The sequence below is a fragment of the Ranitomeya variabilis genome, chromosome 8 (assembly GCF_051348905.1).
Source record: "Ranitomeya variabilis isolate aRanVar5 chromosome 8, aRanVar5.hap1, whole genome shotgun sequence".
NCBI classification, from domain to species: domain Eukaryota; kingdom Metazoa; phylum Chordata; class Amphibia; order Anura; family Dendrobatidae; genus Ranitomeya; species Ranitomeya variabilis.
This window is the reverse complement of record NC_135239.1, coordinates 123,283,974-123,304,278: the sequence shown is the minus strand read 5'-3', so window position 1 is coordinate 123,304,278 and position 20,305 is coordinate 123,283,974. Positions and strand designations below refer to the sequence as shown.

The window sequence follows — 20,305 nt, the reverse complement described above, 5'->3', positions numbered from 1 at the left end:
TTAGTGACATTTTCACACCAATTTTGAACTTTTGTTTGGTGTTTTCTCCATATACTGCCTATTATTCACTGACTGTTATACTGAGAGACTGCCGTTTATTAACCTCTTCTTTGCCACACTGGGTATATTGCTCTATTATTTGCCACATAAGGACATTGTCCATTATTGCCCAGCAATTTCTCTGCAATATAAACTGCCTATTTATTAATATCTGTATTCCTGCAAAGAACTATTGCCTATTATTAACTGGCTATTTTCCTACTACCTGACACTGCCTCTTATTAACCTGTTGTTTGCCACCACCACGCTTAAAGCTGTTTAGCTTAGCCAACATGAGCTCTAATAGTAAGGATACTAATGACACAGAGCCCAAAGCTGCTGATGGCGCACGTAAGATTAGGTCTGATATAAAGTATACTAATAATGCAGAGCAAAAAGACGCCGATGCCGCACGTAAGCGTAAACAGCGTGCTAACAAGAGTACAGAGGATAGATGCAAGCGCCTGGACACTGTTAAGTATAGTAATGACACAGAGTCCAAAGCTGCTGATGGCGCACATAAGATCAGGTCTGATATAAAGTATGGTAATGATGCAGAGCGAAAAGCCGCCGATGCCGCACGTAAGCGTAAACAGCGTGTTAACAAGAGTACAGAGGATAGATGCAAGTGCCTGGATACTGTTAAGTATACTAATGACACAGAGCCCAAAGCTGCTGATGGCGCACGTAAGATCAGGTCTGATATAAAGTATGGTAATGATGCAGAGCGAAAAGCCGCCGATGCCGCACGTAAGCGCAAACAGCGTGTTAACAAGAGTACAGAGGATAGATGCAAGCGCCTGGATACTGTTAAGTATACTAATGACACAGAGCCCAAAGCTGCTGATGGCGCACGTAAGATCAGGTCTGATATAAAGTATGGTAATGATGCAGAGCGAAAAGCCGCCGATGCCGCACGTAAGCGCAAACAGCGTGCTAACAAGAGTACAGAGGAGAGATGCAAGCGCCTGGACACTGTTAAGTATACTAATGACACAGAGCCCAAAGCTGCTGATGGCGCACGTAACATCAGGTCTGATAATAAGTATACCAATGACGCAGAGCGAAAAGCCGCCGATGCTGCACGGAAGCGTAAACAGCGTGCTAACAAGAGTACAGAGGATAGATGCAAGCGCCTGGACACTGTTAAGTATACTAATGACACAGAGCCCAAAGCTGCTGATGGCGCACGTAACATCAGGTCTGATAATAAGTATACCAATGACGCACAGCGAAAAGACACCGATGCCGCACGTAAGCGCAAACAGCGTGCTAACGAGACTACAGAGGACAGACAGAAACGCCTGGACACTGTTAATGCTGCTTGCAATAAACGCATTACTAATGAGTCTTTTTAGGACAAAACTAATCGATTAAGTAATAAAGCTGCTGCTGCACGCTCTCAACGTTGCAAACATAATATTTCCACGTCCTCAGTCATAGATTGTGCCCACAATACAGCTTCTTTGTCTCTATTCATAGAATGTGTGCAGCCTCAAGCTCCTTTAACCGTTGGTAAATCTGCACGTAAGCGCAAACACTGTCCTACTTACACTCCAAATGATAAACGCCGTTGCCTGTACACCGTTAAGTCTGCTTATAAGACATGCTTCACACCTGACTCTTCTAAGGCAACAAACAAACCATTACCAAATGCAGCTGGTGCACGCCGTGAACGGCGCAAAAAAACCGCTTGCACCTCCATATTAATAAACCCTGACCACGATACACCTTCCAACTCCTCAGTGATTGAATCTGTGGACAGTGAAGATCCTCTACCAGGTCCACGCTTTATATATGTTGGCTTAAAGAAACATTCCAATGCTCCGTTACCACAACCTGTACCTCAACATCCTACAGGTTTTACTAATGATGACAGTACCATAGTAGAACACTCCTGTGGTCCTATGAACTATTTATGTGAACATTGTCAAGCATTACATTTTAATGCTGAGATACCAGCAGATAAAAATTTTACTCTGTGCTGTCACAAGAGTAAAGTGCATATACCTATACCCCAATATCCCGAGGTCTTTAAACGATTGCTGACAGGGGAGAGTGAGTTCAGTAAGAATCTCATGGAAAATATTCGTAGTATTAACAGCTCATTTGCTTTCGCCTCCATGGGTGCCAATATATCCCCTCCACCTGGACATGGCCCTTACTGTTTCCATATACATGGACAAATATATCATCGTACTGGAACCCTACATCCCAGTGATGATCAAGTTCCAGCTTATGCCCAACTGTATATTTTGGATACCGCTACCGCGAATGAACAACGTTTAAACTGTGAACAAAATCAAAAATGTCATCCCACTTTGATGAGTATAATTGCTCTTCAGTTAGACAATGTGAATCCCTTTGTTGCTGCCTACAAAATGTTACGAGATGTGGAACATGAAGAACATCTTAAAGCTGAAGCTAATGGCACTCTCATGCCAAATATCATCATGGCCCTTAAACAAGATCGGAATCAAGACCCTCGCCGATATAATAATCCAACTGTCAATGAAGTTGCTGTCATATTTGAAAATGACAATGGAGAGCCACCATTTAATCGTGATATTTTAATACATTTACAACCGGACCCCAAAAATCCTTTGGCGCCAAGAACACAACAGGTCAGCATTCTACACAGTAATTTAGATGCTTTACTCTATCCTTTATTTTTCCCTTACGGAGACCAGGGCTGGCATGATGGCCTCAAGCAACAAGGGCAAAGTCCACGCAGAGTTACACAACTGCAATATTACTGCTATGTGCTGTCTGTCCGTAATCAGTTTAATCCACTCCCGAATGGTGGCAAACTCACTCAGCAGTACTTAGTGGATGCTTATGTGAAAATCGAGGCAAATCGCCTAAATTATATCCGTCAACACCAAAAGGATTTGAAAGTAGAGGATTATTGTGTACTCCAGGAACATCTCCAGAAAAAATCCATTGAGAAGGGCATCCCCATTGGAAAAATGGTCATTTTACCATCTTCGTTTGAAGGCAGTCCCAGGAATATGCAGCAGCGGTACCAGGATGCCATGGCTATTGTGACTAAATATGGTCGTCCTGATCTATTCATCACCATGACCTGTAATCCGAAATGGAATGAGATTACTGAGAATTTGGAACCTTGGCAGCGTGTGGAACATAGACCTGATTTGGTGGCACGTGTTTTCAAAATAAAACTGGAAGCACTCTTAAAAGACATTAACAACGGATTATTTGGGAAAGTTTGCGCTATGGTTCATGTAATTGAATTTCAAAAACGTGGCCTTCCACTCGCTCACATTTTGATTATTCTGGACAGCAACTCCAAATTAAGGACTGAGGAGGACATAGACAATACAGTGTGGGCTGAAATTCCCAATCCTACCCACTACCCTCAGCTCCATAAAATTGTTCTCCAACATATGATTCATGGTCCGTGTGGAGAACACAACCCAAATTCTCCCTGTATGGATCTGGGGAAGTGTACAAAAGGTTTCCCTAAAGATTTGCAACCAAGAACCATCATAGCTAAGGACGCCTATCCTACTTATCGCAGACACTTTGGCCCATCTTTTCAACACCATTCTAACATGATTGACAATTCGTGGGTGGTTCCATATAATCCGTTCCTGCTATTAAAATACAAGTGCCATATAAATGTCGAAGTTTGTGGTTCCATTCAGGCTGTGAAATATTTATTTAAATACGTCTACAAAGGACATGATAAAGCCAATCTTGAAATCTGCCAGACTAACATCCAACATGATGAAACACACCAATTCATGGATTCAAGATATGTCAGTGCACCAGAGGCAGCTTGGCGAATATTCTCATATCCAATGCATAAACAATCTCATAGCATCATTCGCCTTGCTGTACATCTACCGCATTCTCAGCCACTCTATTTTCATGAGGATGACTCTATTGGAAACATCAAACAAAAGCTCCATCAAAATTCTACACTTATGGCCTACTTCAAGCTTAATCAGAACGACCATCATGCTCATATTTATTTATACCGTGAAATTCCCGAAAACTATGTTTGGAAAGAAGGTTCTTGGGAAGTTAGAAAGCGAGCAGGTGGTTCTGTGATTGGACGAATGTATACTGTCAGTGTGAAAGACCAAGAACGCTACTATTTAAGATTGTTATTGTTACATGTCAAAGGTGCAACCAGTTTTGACAGCATAAAAACTGTACACGGAGTCACACATGAAACCTTCAAAGATGCGGCATTAGCTCTTGGCTTACTATTTGATGATAGTCTGTGGAGAAATACATTACTTGATGCCAGTATTCTCAACATGCCAGCACAGCTACGTGACATGTTTGCCTACATTTGTATTTTTGGTCCTCCAGCTAAACCTCGGGACTTATGGGATGAATTTAAGGAACACTTTGTAGAAGACTACTGCTATGCATACCACTCCGACATTCTGGAGTGTGTCAATTGTGAAGGCTATGCTATGACAGATGTCCAACATGTTCTTAAAGCTCATGGCAAAACTTATACTGATTTTAATTTGCCACGTCCAGTCAAGAAACAACACCTCCTCCCACAGTATGATAAAGATTATGAGTTATCAGCAGCTGCTGAAATGAAAGCTACTCTAAATGAGGACCAACTTTTTGCTTTTGATGCTATCACTCAAGCTTTAGAAGACACTAATTCTACAGCAAAGTGTTTTTTCCTTGATGGTCCTGGTGGCAGCGGAAAAACGTACCTATATCATCTACTCCTACATCAGCTAAGAGGACAAGGAGACATTGTGTCACCTGCTGCCACTACTGGAATTGCCGCCAACTTGCTACAAGGTGGACGAACCATTCATTCTCTTTATGGGATTCCAATTCCTGTGAATGAAACATCTGTTTCCAGGATTAAGAATGATACCGATGCAGCAAAAGATTTGCACAGCACTAAACTTTTTATTATTGATGAGTGCACAATGCTATCCAAATATGCATTGCATGTCATTGATAGAGTTTTACGTGATGTCATGACAACAAATGTAGCTCACAAAGAAAAAACACCGTTTGGAGGTAAAGTGATTGTTTTTGGAGGCGACTTTAGACAATGTCTTCCTGTCATCCCTCATGGGACAAGAACTGATGTTGTAGAGAGCTGTATAAAATATTCACAACACTGGCAACATTTTACTCGCCTGCCACTTATTAACAACATGCGCTCCATTGATCCTCACTACAGCAGTTGGTTGCTTCAACTGGGAAATGGTGAACTATCTAATGAACATAACCTTGGAGATGATGTAATTGAAATTCCTCCAGACATGGTATGCACTGGCTCTTTAATAATTGAAATTTTTGGAGATAATCTTTGTATTGATGTGATTGACACCGAAAGCATAAATACAGCTGCATCTCATGCAATTTTATGTCCAAAAAATTAGGACGTTGAGAAAGTCAATTCCCAAGTCATGGATTTATTGATAGGTGACTATACTGAATATATCAGTGATGATTCCATCGATCCTGATGAAGCTGATGACCTCGATCAATACCCACTTAAGTTTTTGAATTCACTAACACCAACTGGAATGCCTTCACATCGGCTGAAACTTAAAATTGGCACCATTGTCATGTTATTACGTAATCTGAACACGAACAAAGGTCTCTGCAATGGTACGCGGCTCATTGTCACTGCCTTACATGCCAATATCATACTGGCTAAAGTAATTAGTGGGTCAGCAGCAGGAAATGTGGTATTCATTCCACGAATTGATTTGTGTCCATCAGAGACTGGATTACCTTTTAAATTAAGACAGAGACAATTTCCCATCAAGCCCGCATTTGCAATGACCATAAATAAATCTCAAGGCCAGACCCTCCATCGAGTTGGCATTTATCTACCAGAACCTGCTTTTGCCCATGGTCAATTGTATGTTGCTTTTTCCAGGGTGAAGCAATGTTGCAATGTGAGGGTTAAAGTGGTTAATACACCACTTCAAGGACAATTATTGGCTGATAGTACTAAAGTCTTCACACGTAATATTATCTACAAAAATATTTTAGTTTAAAGTTACTTTTCTTTTTTTTTCATTATTCAGTTTTTCTAATAACATAGACAGCAATAGGCAAATTCTATGTATAGAGATAAGGAAAAAAAACAAAAAAAAATTAATGTAGCCATAGACATATAGATTTTAAGTACTTATGTAGGAAATACGTATATAACATACGTACTCATTAGCATATAGGGTTAATAACTCTATATCATATCTATATAAATTTAGAAATATGATATATCAATACATATTTTTATAGGTAAGTAGAACAAACATTAAGTACAAGATGTAAGATGTGTATCATCCAAATGCCTGTATTTGGTGATAGGAACCTGTATTTGAAGCTCCAGCAGTATAGCTGCTGAGAGATTTCATTTTGTTTTTAAAAAGGGTGAGGTTTTTGTGAACAGGTAAGAGACGGGTGGGATGGCTGTTCACACACATCTCTATCTCCAGGTGTGTTCTGTACATAGAAATAGATATATAGATAGGTACATATTTAGATAGATAGGGAAAGAATAGAGATTTTGCTTTCACATCAACATTTTTCTGCTATTTGGAGAATTTATGGTGGAAAAAAGGCTATTTCTGCACTTCCTGCCTAAGGGCTGACCCACGCCACTCTTGCTGTAAGTTGCATGCAATGTATACGGAATTTGTACTTCACTTGCGGCAGGTGCGGCACATGTGGTTTCTGCAGTTTTCGCCACAAAATCTCCACTTACCAGTGTTTTTGTTGTGGCTGCATTTAATGCAATTTTCGAAGCCGCGTTTGCCGCATTTACTGCAAGTTAACTCCAAGCTTCATCTACATTGCATGGCACTTGCTGAAAGTGTGTTGTAGGTCAGTTCTTTGGTGCCAAGTGTGGAAGTTGTATTGTTTTTAACATTACTTCTGCAAATATCAGAAACATGCAGATGTGAAAGAGGTTTGAGTATTAAGAAATAGGAATCAGTTAGTTAGGACCCATCAGTTCAAAGGCTACCGTGACGTGGTTGATGGGCATGCTTATATTAGCCCATCGGTGTACTATGAACGTTGATTTCTTAAATTTTACACTTCTGTAAAAATAAACACAAAAAATTTGGATACACAAAAAGGCTTTTATTTCTGTTGTACTTATTAGAATTATTTAAAATGAAGGCTTAGCTAAGCCCAAGAGATGATTAAAAACGTTTCATACCAACCCATCAGATGTAAAATTACTGTGAAAATACCTGATGGGCACACAAGTATGCGCCAGTATGGGTACTAAGAGCTTTTCCACATAATAATGAAATATTTTAAAATGTCATAGAACATACCAATATACATAGTTATTGATACATATTATTTATTATTTACATTATTGTTCTTAAGCAAAGAACCGTTGTTGTGGCATTTGCCACAACACGCAAAGTTGTTGTCTGATGTCTTTCATTCCTCCCCTCATAAGCATGTTCATGGATCCTGTGTAACTGTACCTTAAATAACAAGAATTGTCAAGAGCTGGTGAGTGCAGCCATTTTTTGTTCTTTCTTACTATTATTTATTAATTGTATTATTCTTACATTTGAATAAATAAAGTATATATGGATTCTAGACTCCCGATTCTTTAGAATCGGGCTGCCATCTAGTATATTCATAATGAAACAAAGCTCATACAATTTAATATTACAATATTATCCATAAATATACAGTACAAAAATACGATCAATCAATTAAATAACAGTCCATAAATATCAAATCCCAAAAAATGATACATAATCCAATGATATTCCGGATCTTCACTCCAAGAGTTACAAGAAATTCTTAACAAATTTATCAGTCCAATGCATTATATCAGGGACATGACTGAAAATAAATAATAAGGAATTAATACAAAATAATAATGTGAGCATAATAAAAACAATGCATATTATATTAAAATATATAAAAATATAATATAAAAACATTAAATGAAAAAATTATATAACATGATTAGAAGATGATCAGAGAAATGACGAATAACTCAAATGTTGTGGCTGTAGCTGCGACGGGGCAGATGCCAATCCCGGACATATACACACATACACACACACATTGAGCTTTATATACTAGATATACTGTATTTTCTGGCGTATAAGACTACTTTTTAACCACTGAAAATCTTCTTAAAAGTCGGGGGTCGTCTTATACGCCGGGTGCCGTCTTGTACGCCGAGTGCAGACATTAATGTGTATATGGTGGGTGGGGGGGAGTGGTCCCGATGACGAAGAGGGGGCGTCTCACAGGAAAGTGTGAGTGGAGTATCCCCCATTACCTCATTGTAGCTGCAGCATGGGGTCTCTGTGCTGGGGAGAGGCGGCAGCTGCTGCTCCTCTTTGTGCCGCATGGGTGCTGTGCTGTGGGGCGGTGGCCGCCGCCGCTCCCCAGCACCCCACACTGCAGCTACAATGAGGTAATGGGGATACTCCACTCACACTTTCCTGTGAGATGCCCCCTCTTCGTCATCAGGACCACTCCCCCCCAAAAGGCACATTAGTCACCGGCCCTATAAGACGACATACGGCGTATAAGAAGACCCCCGACTTTTAAGAAGATTTTATATTTTAACTGGAAAAGTTGGGGGTCTTATACGCCCAGTCATCTTATATGCCGGAAAATACGGGTATATATACATAATAGATAGAATAAAAGCTGACAATTCATGTGCCACGTACAGTAAAATCACAGTGACAGGTTAGAATAGAATAGCAAGAAATAGATATATAAACATAGAATACATAGATATATAGATGTCAGTGATACACATATATATGTGTATATATTGCATAGATAGAAGAAAAGTCGTCAATTCATCTGCCGTGTACTGTAAAATCACTGCAGGAGCCGACAGGATAGAAGAGATGGATTACATACAGTAAATACAAATAGAATAGGTAGATATACAGATGTCTGTGACAAATACAATTAGTACAGTGTATGTGCAGCTTATTGTATATGTTTTTAATTAATAAAAGATTATTTTTCGGAAAAAAATGGCATGGGCTCTCAAGCAATTTTCGTAACCAACAGAGGGAAAGCCAATGCCTGGGGGCCGATGTTTATAGCCTGGGAAGGGTGTAATACCCATGGAGCTTCCCAGGCTATTAACATCAGCTCACAAGTTTATACTTAGCTTTTACTGGCTCTCAAAGTGGGGAACCCTAAAGAAAAAAGGTGTAGGGTCCCCATATAACTAATAACTAGCAAAGGCTATGCAGACAACTGCAGGCTGATATTAATAGCCTAGGAAGGGACTATGGATACCTGAACCTCAGGCTGAAACATGAGCTCTCAGCCACCACAGAAAAGGCGCATCTCTAAGATGTGCTAATTCTGGCACTTATCCTCGCTCTTTCCACTTGCCCTATTTTGGTGGCAATTGGGGTGATAGTTGGAGGGGGTAATTGTCACCTTTGTATTGTCAATAATACACCCCCATTACTAACACCATAGTAACATTGTATGAAAACACTGACAACCAGAATAAAGTCCTTTAATTGAAAGAATGTCACAGACTCCTTTAATAAATCTTAACTAAACCACACTTATGACCTTGCGCGTTCTCTTGATGCCCTTATCATCTGCAAGAAAGTTAAAAATAAAAAACAACATTCCTCACCTTTCTGCAGAGATGCTGCTAATCCATTTGTCCTATGACAGATCTAGCTCTGCTACATCTGGATGGTAGTCTGCATGATGCGGCCATACAGCCTATCATCCAGCAGACACCGAGCACCTATTCCCAGTCTGAGGGCATCGTGAGCACGAGAAAGTTCTCTGCTCACGGGTGCCATCAGACAGGTTATGAGAGTTCACAGCTAATGAACTCACTTCACTGGACATCAGCGCGAGTGCGGTGTGAAATTTTCCTATGGCGCTCATGCTGATGTCAGAAAGGTGAAGTGAGTTCATTTGCTGTGATCTCGCAGGACCTGTCTGATGGCACTGCGAGCAGGAGAACTTTATCACACTCGTGGTGCCCTCAGACAGGGAATAGGAGTTCACAGGGAGACACTGAACACAGTGTGGATGATAGACTGTATAGCCTACAGCTTTTATTACTGACTTGCTGTGAGCAATCCGCCAGTGAAAACCATAGAGGTCATTGTTTGTCATGGCAATTCATCAGCAATCCGCGGTCATGTGACATGGGCGCCGATGGATGGGATTTGTGGTGCACTTGCCAAAAGCGCATGTTAAATGCCACTGTCAGTGTTTGTGCTTCTAACAGCTGTGGGTGGAATCACGATCCACCTGCGGCTGTTAACCCAATAAATGCCGCCGTCAGAGTTAACAGCCACGTGTGGAGCGTGATTCCACCCGCAGCTGTTAGAAGCACATGTCAGCTGTTCAAAACAGCTGATATGTGCCGGAAAAGATGTGGGCTCAGCACCGGAGCCCACATCAAAGGGAGGGTGTCAGACATCGGCATATTAGTACGCCCCAAGGTTGGAAAGGGGTTTACCCATTAAGGACTCAACCATTTTTTGTTTTTTTCCTCCCTCTCATTCAAGAGCTGTAATTTTTTTTATCCTTCACTCTAAATAGCCATACTAGTAGAATTTTATAGTGATGCCTTATTTTGTGATCTATTGGACAATGAATTAAACAAAATTGTAACATTTAAAAAAGGAAAATCTATCAACTTTTCTTCAAGTTTCAATGTTATTATGTTTACTGTATGGTATAAATGGCCTATCAATTTTGTTCTGTGGACCTTTATGATTATTGTGATACCAAACTTATTTTTTGATGCGAGAGACTCATGTGAGTTTCTCGCATTGTACTCGCAAGTGTGACCCCGGCCAAAAAAAGACAAATCTATCAACATTATTTTAAAGTTTTAATTTTATTGTGTTCACTGTATGGTATAAATGGCCTATTAATTTTGTTCTATGGACCACTATGATTATGGCGATGCTAAATTTAGTTTTTGTAACTATATTATCAGTCATATTTTTTTTTATATTTTGAGCAATAGCAGTCTATTTTTTACAGCAGGAATACTAGATGTTATTTTTACCATTTTGGGGTACAAAAACTTTTCTTTCAGCATAGCAAAAACAAACAGTACAAAACAAGATATCAGAGCAATATTGTAGATTCCAGTGTTTTAAGGATAAAAAGATATAAATCACCAATACCATTACATGGCTAGTCTTTTCCTCTGTTACTGAGAAATCAGTGTATGAGTTGATATTCAAATGAGTCTGTAGATCTGAAGCCTCTGTTGCTCCAGCTTTATATCCGCCTCCTCCAACTTGACTGACAGCCTCTATGCTGTTTGGCTGCAGGCAAAGGAACTGTCAGTCAAGCAGGAGGAGATGGTGATGGGTGAGGAATAGTGTTGAGCGATACCGTCCGATACTTGAAAGTATCGGTATCGGAAAGTATCGGCCGATACTGGCAAAGTATCGGATCTAATCCGATACCGATACCCGATACCAATACAAGTCAATGGGACTCATGTATCGGACGGTATTCCTGATGGTTCCCAGGGTCTGAAGGAGAGGAAACTCTCCTTCAGGCCCTGGGAACCATATTAATGTGTAAAATAAAGAATTAAAATAAAAAATATTGCTATACTCACCTCTCCGACGCAGCCTGCACCTTACCGAGGGAACCGGCAGCGTTGTTTGCTTAAAATTCGCGCTTTAACTTCCTTACGTGAAGTCCCGGCTTGTGATTGGTCGCGCGCCGCCCATGTGGCCGCGATGCGACCAATCACAGCAAGCCGTGACGTAATTTTAGGTCCTTCAGTATTTTAAAATTACGTTCCGGCGTTGTGATTGGTCGCGTCGCGGTCACATGGGCGACGCGACCAATCACAAGCCGTGACGTCACGGGAGGCAGGAGACGCGCGCATTTTAAAATGCGCGCGTGTCCAGCCTCCCGTGACGTCACGGCTTGTGATTGGTCGCGTCGCCCATGTGACCGCGACGCAACCAATCACAACGCCGGAACGTAATTTTAAAATACTGAAGGACCTAAAATTACGTCACGGCTTGCTGTGATTGGTTGCGTCGCGGCCACATGGGCGGCGCGCGACCAATCAGAAGCCGTGACGTCAAGGAAGGAAGGAAAAGCACGCATTTTAAGTAAAGAACGCTGCCGGTTCCCTCGGTAAGGTGCAGGCTGCGTCGGAGAGGTGAGTATAGCAATATTTTTTATTTTAATTCTTTCTTTTACACATTAATGTTGTTTCGATACCGATACCGATACCACAAAAGTATCGGATCTCGGTATCGGAATTCCGATACAGCAAATATCGGCCGATACCCGATACTTGCGGTATCGGAATGCTCAACACTAGTGAGGAATAGACATGGAGTGACAGATGCTTCAGATCTACAAATAGTTCCACAGCCTCATTTGTATACAAATTCAATGCTGATTTCTAGTTATAGAGGAACGGGCTGGCAACATAAAAGTAATGTTGGACTTGTCTTTCAAAAAGCTGCATGTGCATATAAATAGTTATAGGTGTGAAATCCTGCTGACAGATCCCCTACCTATTATTGCTAAGGAAAAAGTGGAGTTTTCAGTGCACAAGCCCTGTAACTGCGATTAAAATGCTGACATAAGAAAAAGATATCTAAAGGATTTCATGTTTGGCCTGCAAAGGATAATAACTAGGGAAAGGTGAGCACTCTCTCCTCTCTCCTTTCTCATTCTTCTCTCTCCTCTCTCCTTTCTCTCTCCATCTCTCTCTTCTCTCTATCATATTTCTTTCTCTTCTCTCTGTCTCCTTTCTCTCTTCCTTTCCTTTCTCTGTCTGCTCTCTCTCTCTCCTCTCGGTCTCCCGGGAAAATGCTCAACTGCTTCATTCACTTACATTATGCTCGGTCCTCAAGTTGAGCATGCGAGCACTCCGACATGCTTGCTTTGAGTACTGAGCAGTTTACTGTTCGCTCATCATCACTAATAATAATGCATTCTGTTCATAGAGATCACCTAGTGAATGAACATTATAGGTAGCCCAAAAAGGAAAAGAATGGGTAGAGTGTCAAGAAGGAGAAGTATGAGTTTTTCCATGCAGGCATTTCAGTGAACACATCAGTAAACTTAATCACCCTTTTCATGTGTCGCCAGACTAAGTCCGCTAAGTTTTGGGCATAAGTAAGGTGAGTATAAACACTCTGAAGAAGGTGAAGGCAGTCACCTCCTCTAATAATTAACTTCAAAAAACAAAAACCTGACCAACACCTCGTAACAGCAAAAAGCCAGTGTGACGAGCTGCAGGCTACTATGACTGCATAATCAGGGGTGGACACTAACAGCTTGGGGCGTACATAGAGTTCTCAGAGCACCATAGCAAAAGTTCTATTTGGGGCCCTCACACCTCTAAAAACATATCTATTTATATTTTTTTTTACTGAGATGGAGATAAATATCTCCGTTATGATTCGGTTCTGCTGAGCCCAACCATGTATATATTATGATTCGGTTCTGCTGAGCCCAACCATGTATATATTATATTAAATTATATGTCTGGTATCTGATAAAGGGTTATTCCCTTTATATGGAATATAAACTGCATTACTGCTATATAGAATATACTTAAAAATGAAGGTACTTCGCACATAAATTGTCCAATTTATGTAAGTCCACAAGCCACGACAAGATGTAGCTTTCTTTGATAGGACCTTATACCTAATACCGGTAATTATCATAAAATGCATCTCCTAGGCTTTTAAGAGGTGTATGGGAGCGAGTGGTACAAGGGAATTATCTCCTACAAACTATTACTGAGATGTTTTCTTTCTCTCTGTCTAGCAGCCACGGTTCCTCAGAGTCAGATGGATCAGTCATATTGGATGACCAACTTTCTAACAATGATGAATTTGATGGTGGATCAGAGTTGTCAGTAAAAAGTGATTGCTACTGCTATGATCAAGAAAGTACTCAAGACTCAGGTATCTTACAATTGGATTTTTTTCTAATGTTTATATCGTATTCTTTGAATTACTTCTGGAAAGATTTGTAAAAATATCAGCTGTAGTCAGGGTTGTATTTATAAATTTCTACATCCTAGGCCCAAACACATAATTCTGCGCCTCCCATCCACACTCAAAAACTTGCTTAGAAATGTAACGATTCGAAAGTTGTCACACTTGATTAAGCGAACTTCACCATCACAAGCATCACCAGATTGAAATTCCTTGAGAATCTCTAGGTTCTGCTCGAGTTCCTGATTTTTGGGTTACATCACTTTCTAGGCATTTTAGATCATCTATGATGGCAGTAAATAAGTAGAAGTCAAGCAATGTGAGTGTAATTTGGAATCATTATTGTAAAACCAAATCTGCAATTTTCCCTTAACACGTAGTTTACAGTGAGTGTGTAAGAGAGAGATAGCAAATTATTTTTGCCTGTGACTGAGCAAAACAAGCACAAGCTGTAGAGATAAGCAACTTAAATGTACCAATCAATTTATTTAATATATATGGATGTAAATTTAAAAAACAGCATCTTATATGGCCTTATCAAAATAATACTTTAAAAAATGTGTAAATATTTGGTTATTTCTACAGTATACATGTACCCCTGACTGCTGCATCCTAGCCAATGGTCTAGGTTGGCCTTAAGGGAAATCTGCCCCTGGTTGTAGTAGTGATCTTAGCTGTATTTTCACACAGAGAGACTAAAATCAGAGGTATACTGTATGTCATATTACTTATGAAATTAAGTAGAATAGGGGTATATTACACTAGATTTACAAACAAAAATACCCTTTAAAAACTGAAAAATATTTAGATTTGAGAGTCCTCAGTGGTTGATACCTTTTAGTGGCTAACTGAAAAGATGGTAACAAATTGCAAGCTTTGGAGACTACTCGGGTCTAGAATAATACGAAATCTGAAGAATCACATGTTTTTACACAACAGGGCACAGAAATAATGCAATAGATAAGAGAAGTAATTTGAAGCAGAACTATCATTATGGGAGAGGCATAAACAGTGTTGGCAGTAAATATTGGAACAGTTCATAGATAAGGAGTGGGAAAGTTTTATTGTCCTCTGATTGCGGTCTGGTTCTGTGTTGTGATTCCCCCACAAGGTCTGTGGAGCACATGCTCCTTTTTTTATATGGAATTATAAAAAATAGAAGCTATATTGTTAATCATCTGTGACAGAAATGCATGTATCTGTTGGTTTCCATAAATGGATTATTAACTATTGGTCATCACACACAAACCTATGAGTTGGGATACACAGCTCTGTCAAAAATTAAGAGACCACTGCAAAATTTCAGTTTGTCTGATTTTTCTCTTTATAGATATATTTTTGAGTAAAATGTAAATTTTTCTTTTATTCTATAAACTTCTGACATGTCTCTGAATTTCCAAGCAATACATTTTGTTTTTTTTTCCTGAAAAGGAGAAATGGTCCAAATAAAAAAAAAAACTAGTGCTTTCAGACCTCAAATAATGCAAAGAAAACAAGTTCATAATCATTTAGAAACAACAATACTAATGTTTTAACTCAGGAAAAGTTCAGAAATCAATATTTTATGGAGTAACGATGATTTTTAATCACAGCTTTCTTGCCACCAGTCTTTCACACTGCTTCTGGCGCAAAAATGTAAGCAGTTCTTCTTTGGTGGCTTGTGACTATCCATAATCCTCTTGATTATATTACAGAAGTTTTCAATGGGCTTTTGGTCTGGAGACTGGGCTTCCCATGATAGGGTTTTGAAGTTTTGATGTGGTGGACTCTTAATTTTTGCCAGAGATGTGTGTATATATATATATATATATATATATATATATATATATATATATATATGTATATATATATATATAGATATAAATATATATATATATATATAAAAAAGGAAAACAGCACTACTCAAATGGAAAAAAGTGGACTTTAATGCCCAAACGGCGTGGCAACGTTTCGGATGTAATATCCTTTCTCAAGCGAAAGGATATTACATCCGAAACGTTGCCACGCCATTTGGGCATTAAAGTCCACTTTTTTCCATTTGAGTAGTGCTGTTTTCCTTTTTCTATTTTTATATTTACAACCGCTCTGACCAGTGGTTTGGGAAGCTTTGCACATTTTTGAAGGTAGTATCTGATGCTGTTCCACTTTTTTTCATTATATATATATATATATATATATATATATATATATATATATATATATACATATAGTGGGGCAAAAAAGTATTTAGTCAGTCAGCAATAGTGCAAGTTCCACCACTTAAAAAGATGAGAGGCGTCTGTAATTTACATCATAGGTAGACCTCAACTATGGGAGACAAACTGAGAAAAAAAAATCCAGAAAATCACATTGTCTGTTTTTTTATCATTTTATTTGCATATTATGGTGGAAAATAAGTATTTGGTCAGAAACAAAATTTCATCTCAATACTTTGTAATATATCCTTTGTTGGCAATGACAGAGGTCAAACGTTTTCTGTAAGTCTTCACAAGGTTGCCACACACTGTTGTTGGTATGTTGGCCCATTCCTCCATGCAGATCTCCTCTAGAGCAGTGATGTTTTTGGCTTTTCGCTTGGCAACACGGACTTTCAACTCCCTCCAAAGGTTTTCTATAGGGTTGAGATCTGGAGACTGGCTAGGCCACTCCAGGACCTTGAAATGCTTCTTACAAAGCCACTCCTTCGTTGCCCTGGCGGTGTGCTTTGGATCATTGTCATGTTGAAAGACCCAGCCACGTTTCATCTTCAATGCCCTTGCTGATGGAAGGAGGTTTGCACTCAAAATCTCATGATACATGGCCCCATTCATTCTTTCATGTACCCGGATCAGTCGTCCTGGCCCCTTTGCAGAGAAACAGCCCCAAAGCATGATGTTTCCACCACCATGCTTTACAGTAGGTATGGTGTTTGATGGATGCAACTCAGTATTCTTTTTCCTCCAAACACGACAAGGTGTGTTTCTACCAAACAGTTCCAGTTTGGTTTCATCAGACCATAGGACATTCTCCCAAAACTCCTCTGGATCATCCAAATGCTCTCTAGCAAACTTCAGACGGGCCCAGACATGTACTGGCTTAAGCAGTGGGACACGTCTGGCACTGCAGGATCTGAGTCCATGGTGGCGTAGTGTTATGGTAGGCCTTGTTACATTGGTCCCAGCTCTCTGCAGTTAATTCACTAGGTCCCCCCGCGTGGTTCTGGGATTTTTGCTCACCGTTCTTGTGATCATTCTGACCCCACGGGGTGGGATTTTGCGTGGAGCCCCAGATCGAGGGAGATTATCAGTGGTCTTGAATGTCTTCCATTTTCTAATTATTGCTCCCACTGTTGATTTCTTCACTTCAAGCTGGTTGGCTATTGCAGATTCAGTCTTCCCAGCCTGGTGCAGAGCTACAATTTTGTTTCTGGTGTCCTTTGACAGCTCTTTGGTCTTCACCATAGTGGAGTTTGGAGTCAGACTGTTTGAGGGTGTGCACAGGTGTCTTTTTATACTGATAACAAGTTTAAACAGGTGCCATTACTACAGGTAATGAGTGGAGGAAAGAGGAGACTCTTAAAGAAGAAGTTACAGGTCTGTGAGAGCCAGAAATCTTGATTGTTTGTTTCTGACCAAATACTTATTTTCCACCATAATATGCAAATAAAATGATAAAAAAACAGACAATGTGATTTTCTGGATTTTTTTTTCTCAGTTTGTCTCCCATAGTTGAGGTCTACCTATGATGTAAATTACAGACGCCTCTCATCTTTTTAAGTGGTGGAACTTGCACTATTGCTGACTGACTAAATACTTTTTTGCCCCACTGTATATATATATATATATATATATATATATATATATATATACTTGAGTATAAACCGGCCCGATGAGCTTAGGGTAGGAAATGCAGCAGCTACTGATAAATTTCAAAAATAAAAATAGGTACCAATAAAAGTAAAATTAATTGAGACATCAGTAGGTTAAAAGTTTTTGAATATCCATATTGAATCAGGAGCCCCATAAGATGCTCCATACAAAATATGTCCCATATAATGCTCCATTAAGTTCATGATGGGTCCCATAAGATGCTCCATACAAAATATGCCCCATATATTGCTTCATAAAGGTTAATTATGGCCTCATAAGATGCTCCATACAAAAATGTGCCCCATGTAATGCTGCACAAAGGTTAATGATGGCCCCATAAGATGCTCCATATTAAAATATGCCCCATATAATGCTCCATAAAGGTTAATGATGGCCCCATAAGATGCTCCATATTAAAATATGACATCATCACAGGTCCTTTAACGCCTGTGCGAGAAGGACCTGCCATGACGTCACGGTCATGTGACCGCGACGTCATCGCACCCTGGGACCTGAAGCTGACGCCTGCACCGCGCACAGGGCCAGGACTTCAACGGGCCTTCGGAGGGTGAGTATATGTTTATTTTTTATTTTAACTCTGTATACTACATGGCTCTGTGCTGTATACTCCGTCGCTGGGCAATATACTACGTGGCTGGGCAATATACTACGTGACTGGGTGTATTGCCAAGTTTTTAACACTAAGGTTCGGATACGGCTTTAAAGAAGGCTACTACTTGCGATATAACGCAATTTTATTTCAAAGTACAAAATTAAAGGAATGGTATGATCGAAAAGTATGATTACATACACCTTTGTATATTTTAACCCCTTCACCCCCAAGGGTGGTTTGCACGTCAATGACCGGGCCAATTTTTACAATTCTGACCACTGTCCCTTTATGAGGTTATAACTCTGGAACGCTTCAACGGATCTTGGCCATTCTGACATTGTTTTCTCGTGACATATTGTACTTCATGATAGTGGTAAAATTTCTTCGATATAACTTGCGTTTATTTGTGAAAAAAACGAATATTTGGCGAAAATTTTGAAAATTTCGCAATTTTCCAACTTTGAATTTTTATGCCCTTAAATCACAGACATATGTCACACAAAATACTTAATAAGTAACATTTCCCACATGTCTACTTTACATCAGCACAATTTTGGAACCAAAACTTTTTTTTGTGACGGAGTTATAAGGGTAAAAAGTTGACCAGCAATTTCTCATTTTTACAACACCATTTTTTTTTAGGGACCACATCTCATTTGATGTCATTTTGAGGGGTCTATATGATAGAAAATACCCAAGTGTGACACCATTCTTAAAACTGCACCCCTCAAGGTACTCAAAACCACTTTCAAGAAGTTTATTAACCCTTCAGGTGTTTCACAGGAATTTTTGGAATGTTTAAATAAAAATAAACATTTAACTTTTTTTCACACAAAATTTATTTCAGCTCCAATTTGTTTTATTTTACCAAGGGTAACAGGAGAAAATAGACCCCAAAAGTTGTTTTACAATTTGTCCTGAGTAAGCTGATACCCCGTATGTGGGGGTAAACCACTGTTTGGGCGCATGGCAGAGCTCGGAAGGAAAGGAGCGCCATTTGACTTTTCAATGCAAAATTGACTGGAATTGAGATGGGACGCCATGTTGCATTTGGAGAGCCCCTGATGTGCTTAAACATTGAAACCCCCCACAAGTGACACCATTTTGGAAAGTAGACCCCCTAAGGATCTTATCTAGATGTGTGGTGAGCACTTTGACCCAACAAGTGCTTCACAGAAGTTTATAATGCAGAGCCGTAAAAATAAAAAATCATATTTTTTCACAAAAATGATCTTTTCGCCCCCAATTTTTTATTTTCCCAAGGGTAAAAGAAGAAATTGGACCCCAAAAGTTGTTGTGAAATTTGTCCTGAGTATGCTGATACCCCATATGTGGGTGTAAACCATTGTTTGGGCGCAGGGCAGAGCTCGGAAGGGAAGGAGCGCCATTTGACTTTTCAATGCAAAATTGACTGGAATTGAGATGGGACGCCATGTTGCGTTTGGAGAGCCCCTGATGTGCCTAAACATTGAAACCCCCCACAAGTGACACCATTTTGGAAAGTAGACCCCTTACGGAACTTATCTAGATGTGTGTTGAGAACTTTGACCCAACAAGTGCTTCACAGAAGTTTATAATGCAGAGCCGTAAAAATAAAAAATCATATTTTTTCACAAAAATGATCTTTTCACCCCCATTTTTATATTTCCCCAAGGGTAAGAGAAGAAATTAGGCAACAAAAGTTGTTGTGCAATTTGTCCTGAGTACGACGATACCCCATATTTGGGGGTAAACCACTGTTTGGGCACATAGCAGAGCTCGGAAGGGAAGGAGCGCTATTTTACTTTTCAATGCAAAATTGACTGGAATTAAGATGGGATGCCATGTTGCGTTTGGAG

The 20,305-nt window shown here is 39.7% G+C and overlaps 1 protein-coding gene across 2 annotated transcripts in view; it reads left to right on the top strand.

The window, feature by feature from the left end:
* Nucleotides 1-20,305, top strand: part of PDE4DIP (phosphodiesterase 4D interacting protein) — a 1,987,893-nt gene that overhangs the window by 1,262,853 nt on the left and 704,735 nt on the right. For both annotated transcript variants that reach the window (XM_077276217.1, XM_077276216.1), the window contains one exon: nucleotides 13,834-13,973. In XM_077276217.1, coding sequence (XP_077132332.1) covers nucleotides 13,834-13,973 — 140 coding nt within the window. The remainder of the gene's footprint in view (nucleotides 1-13,833; nucleotides 13,974-20,305) is intronic.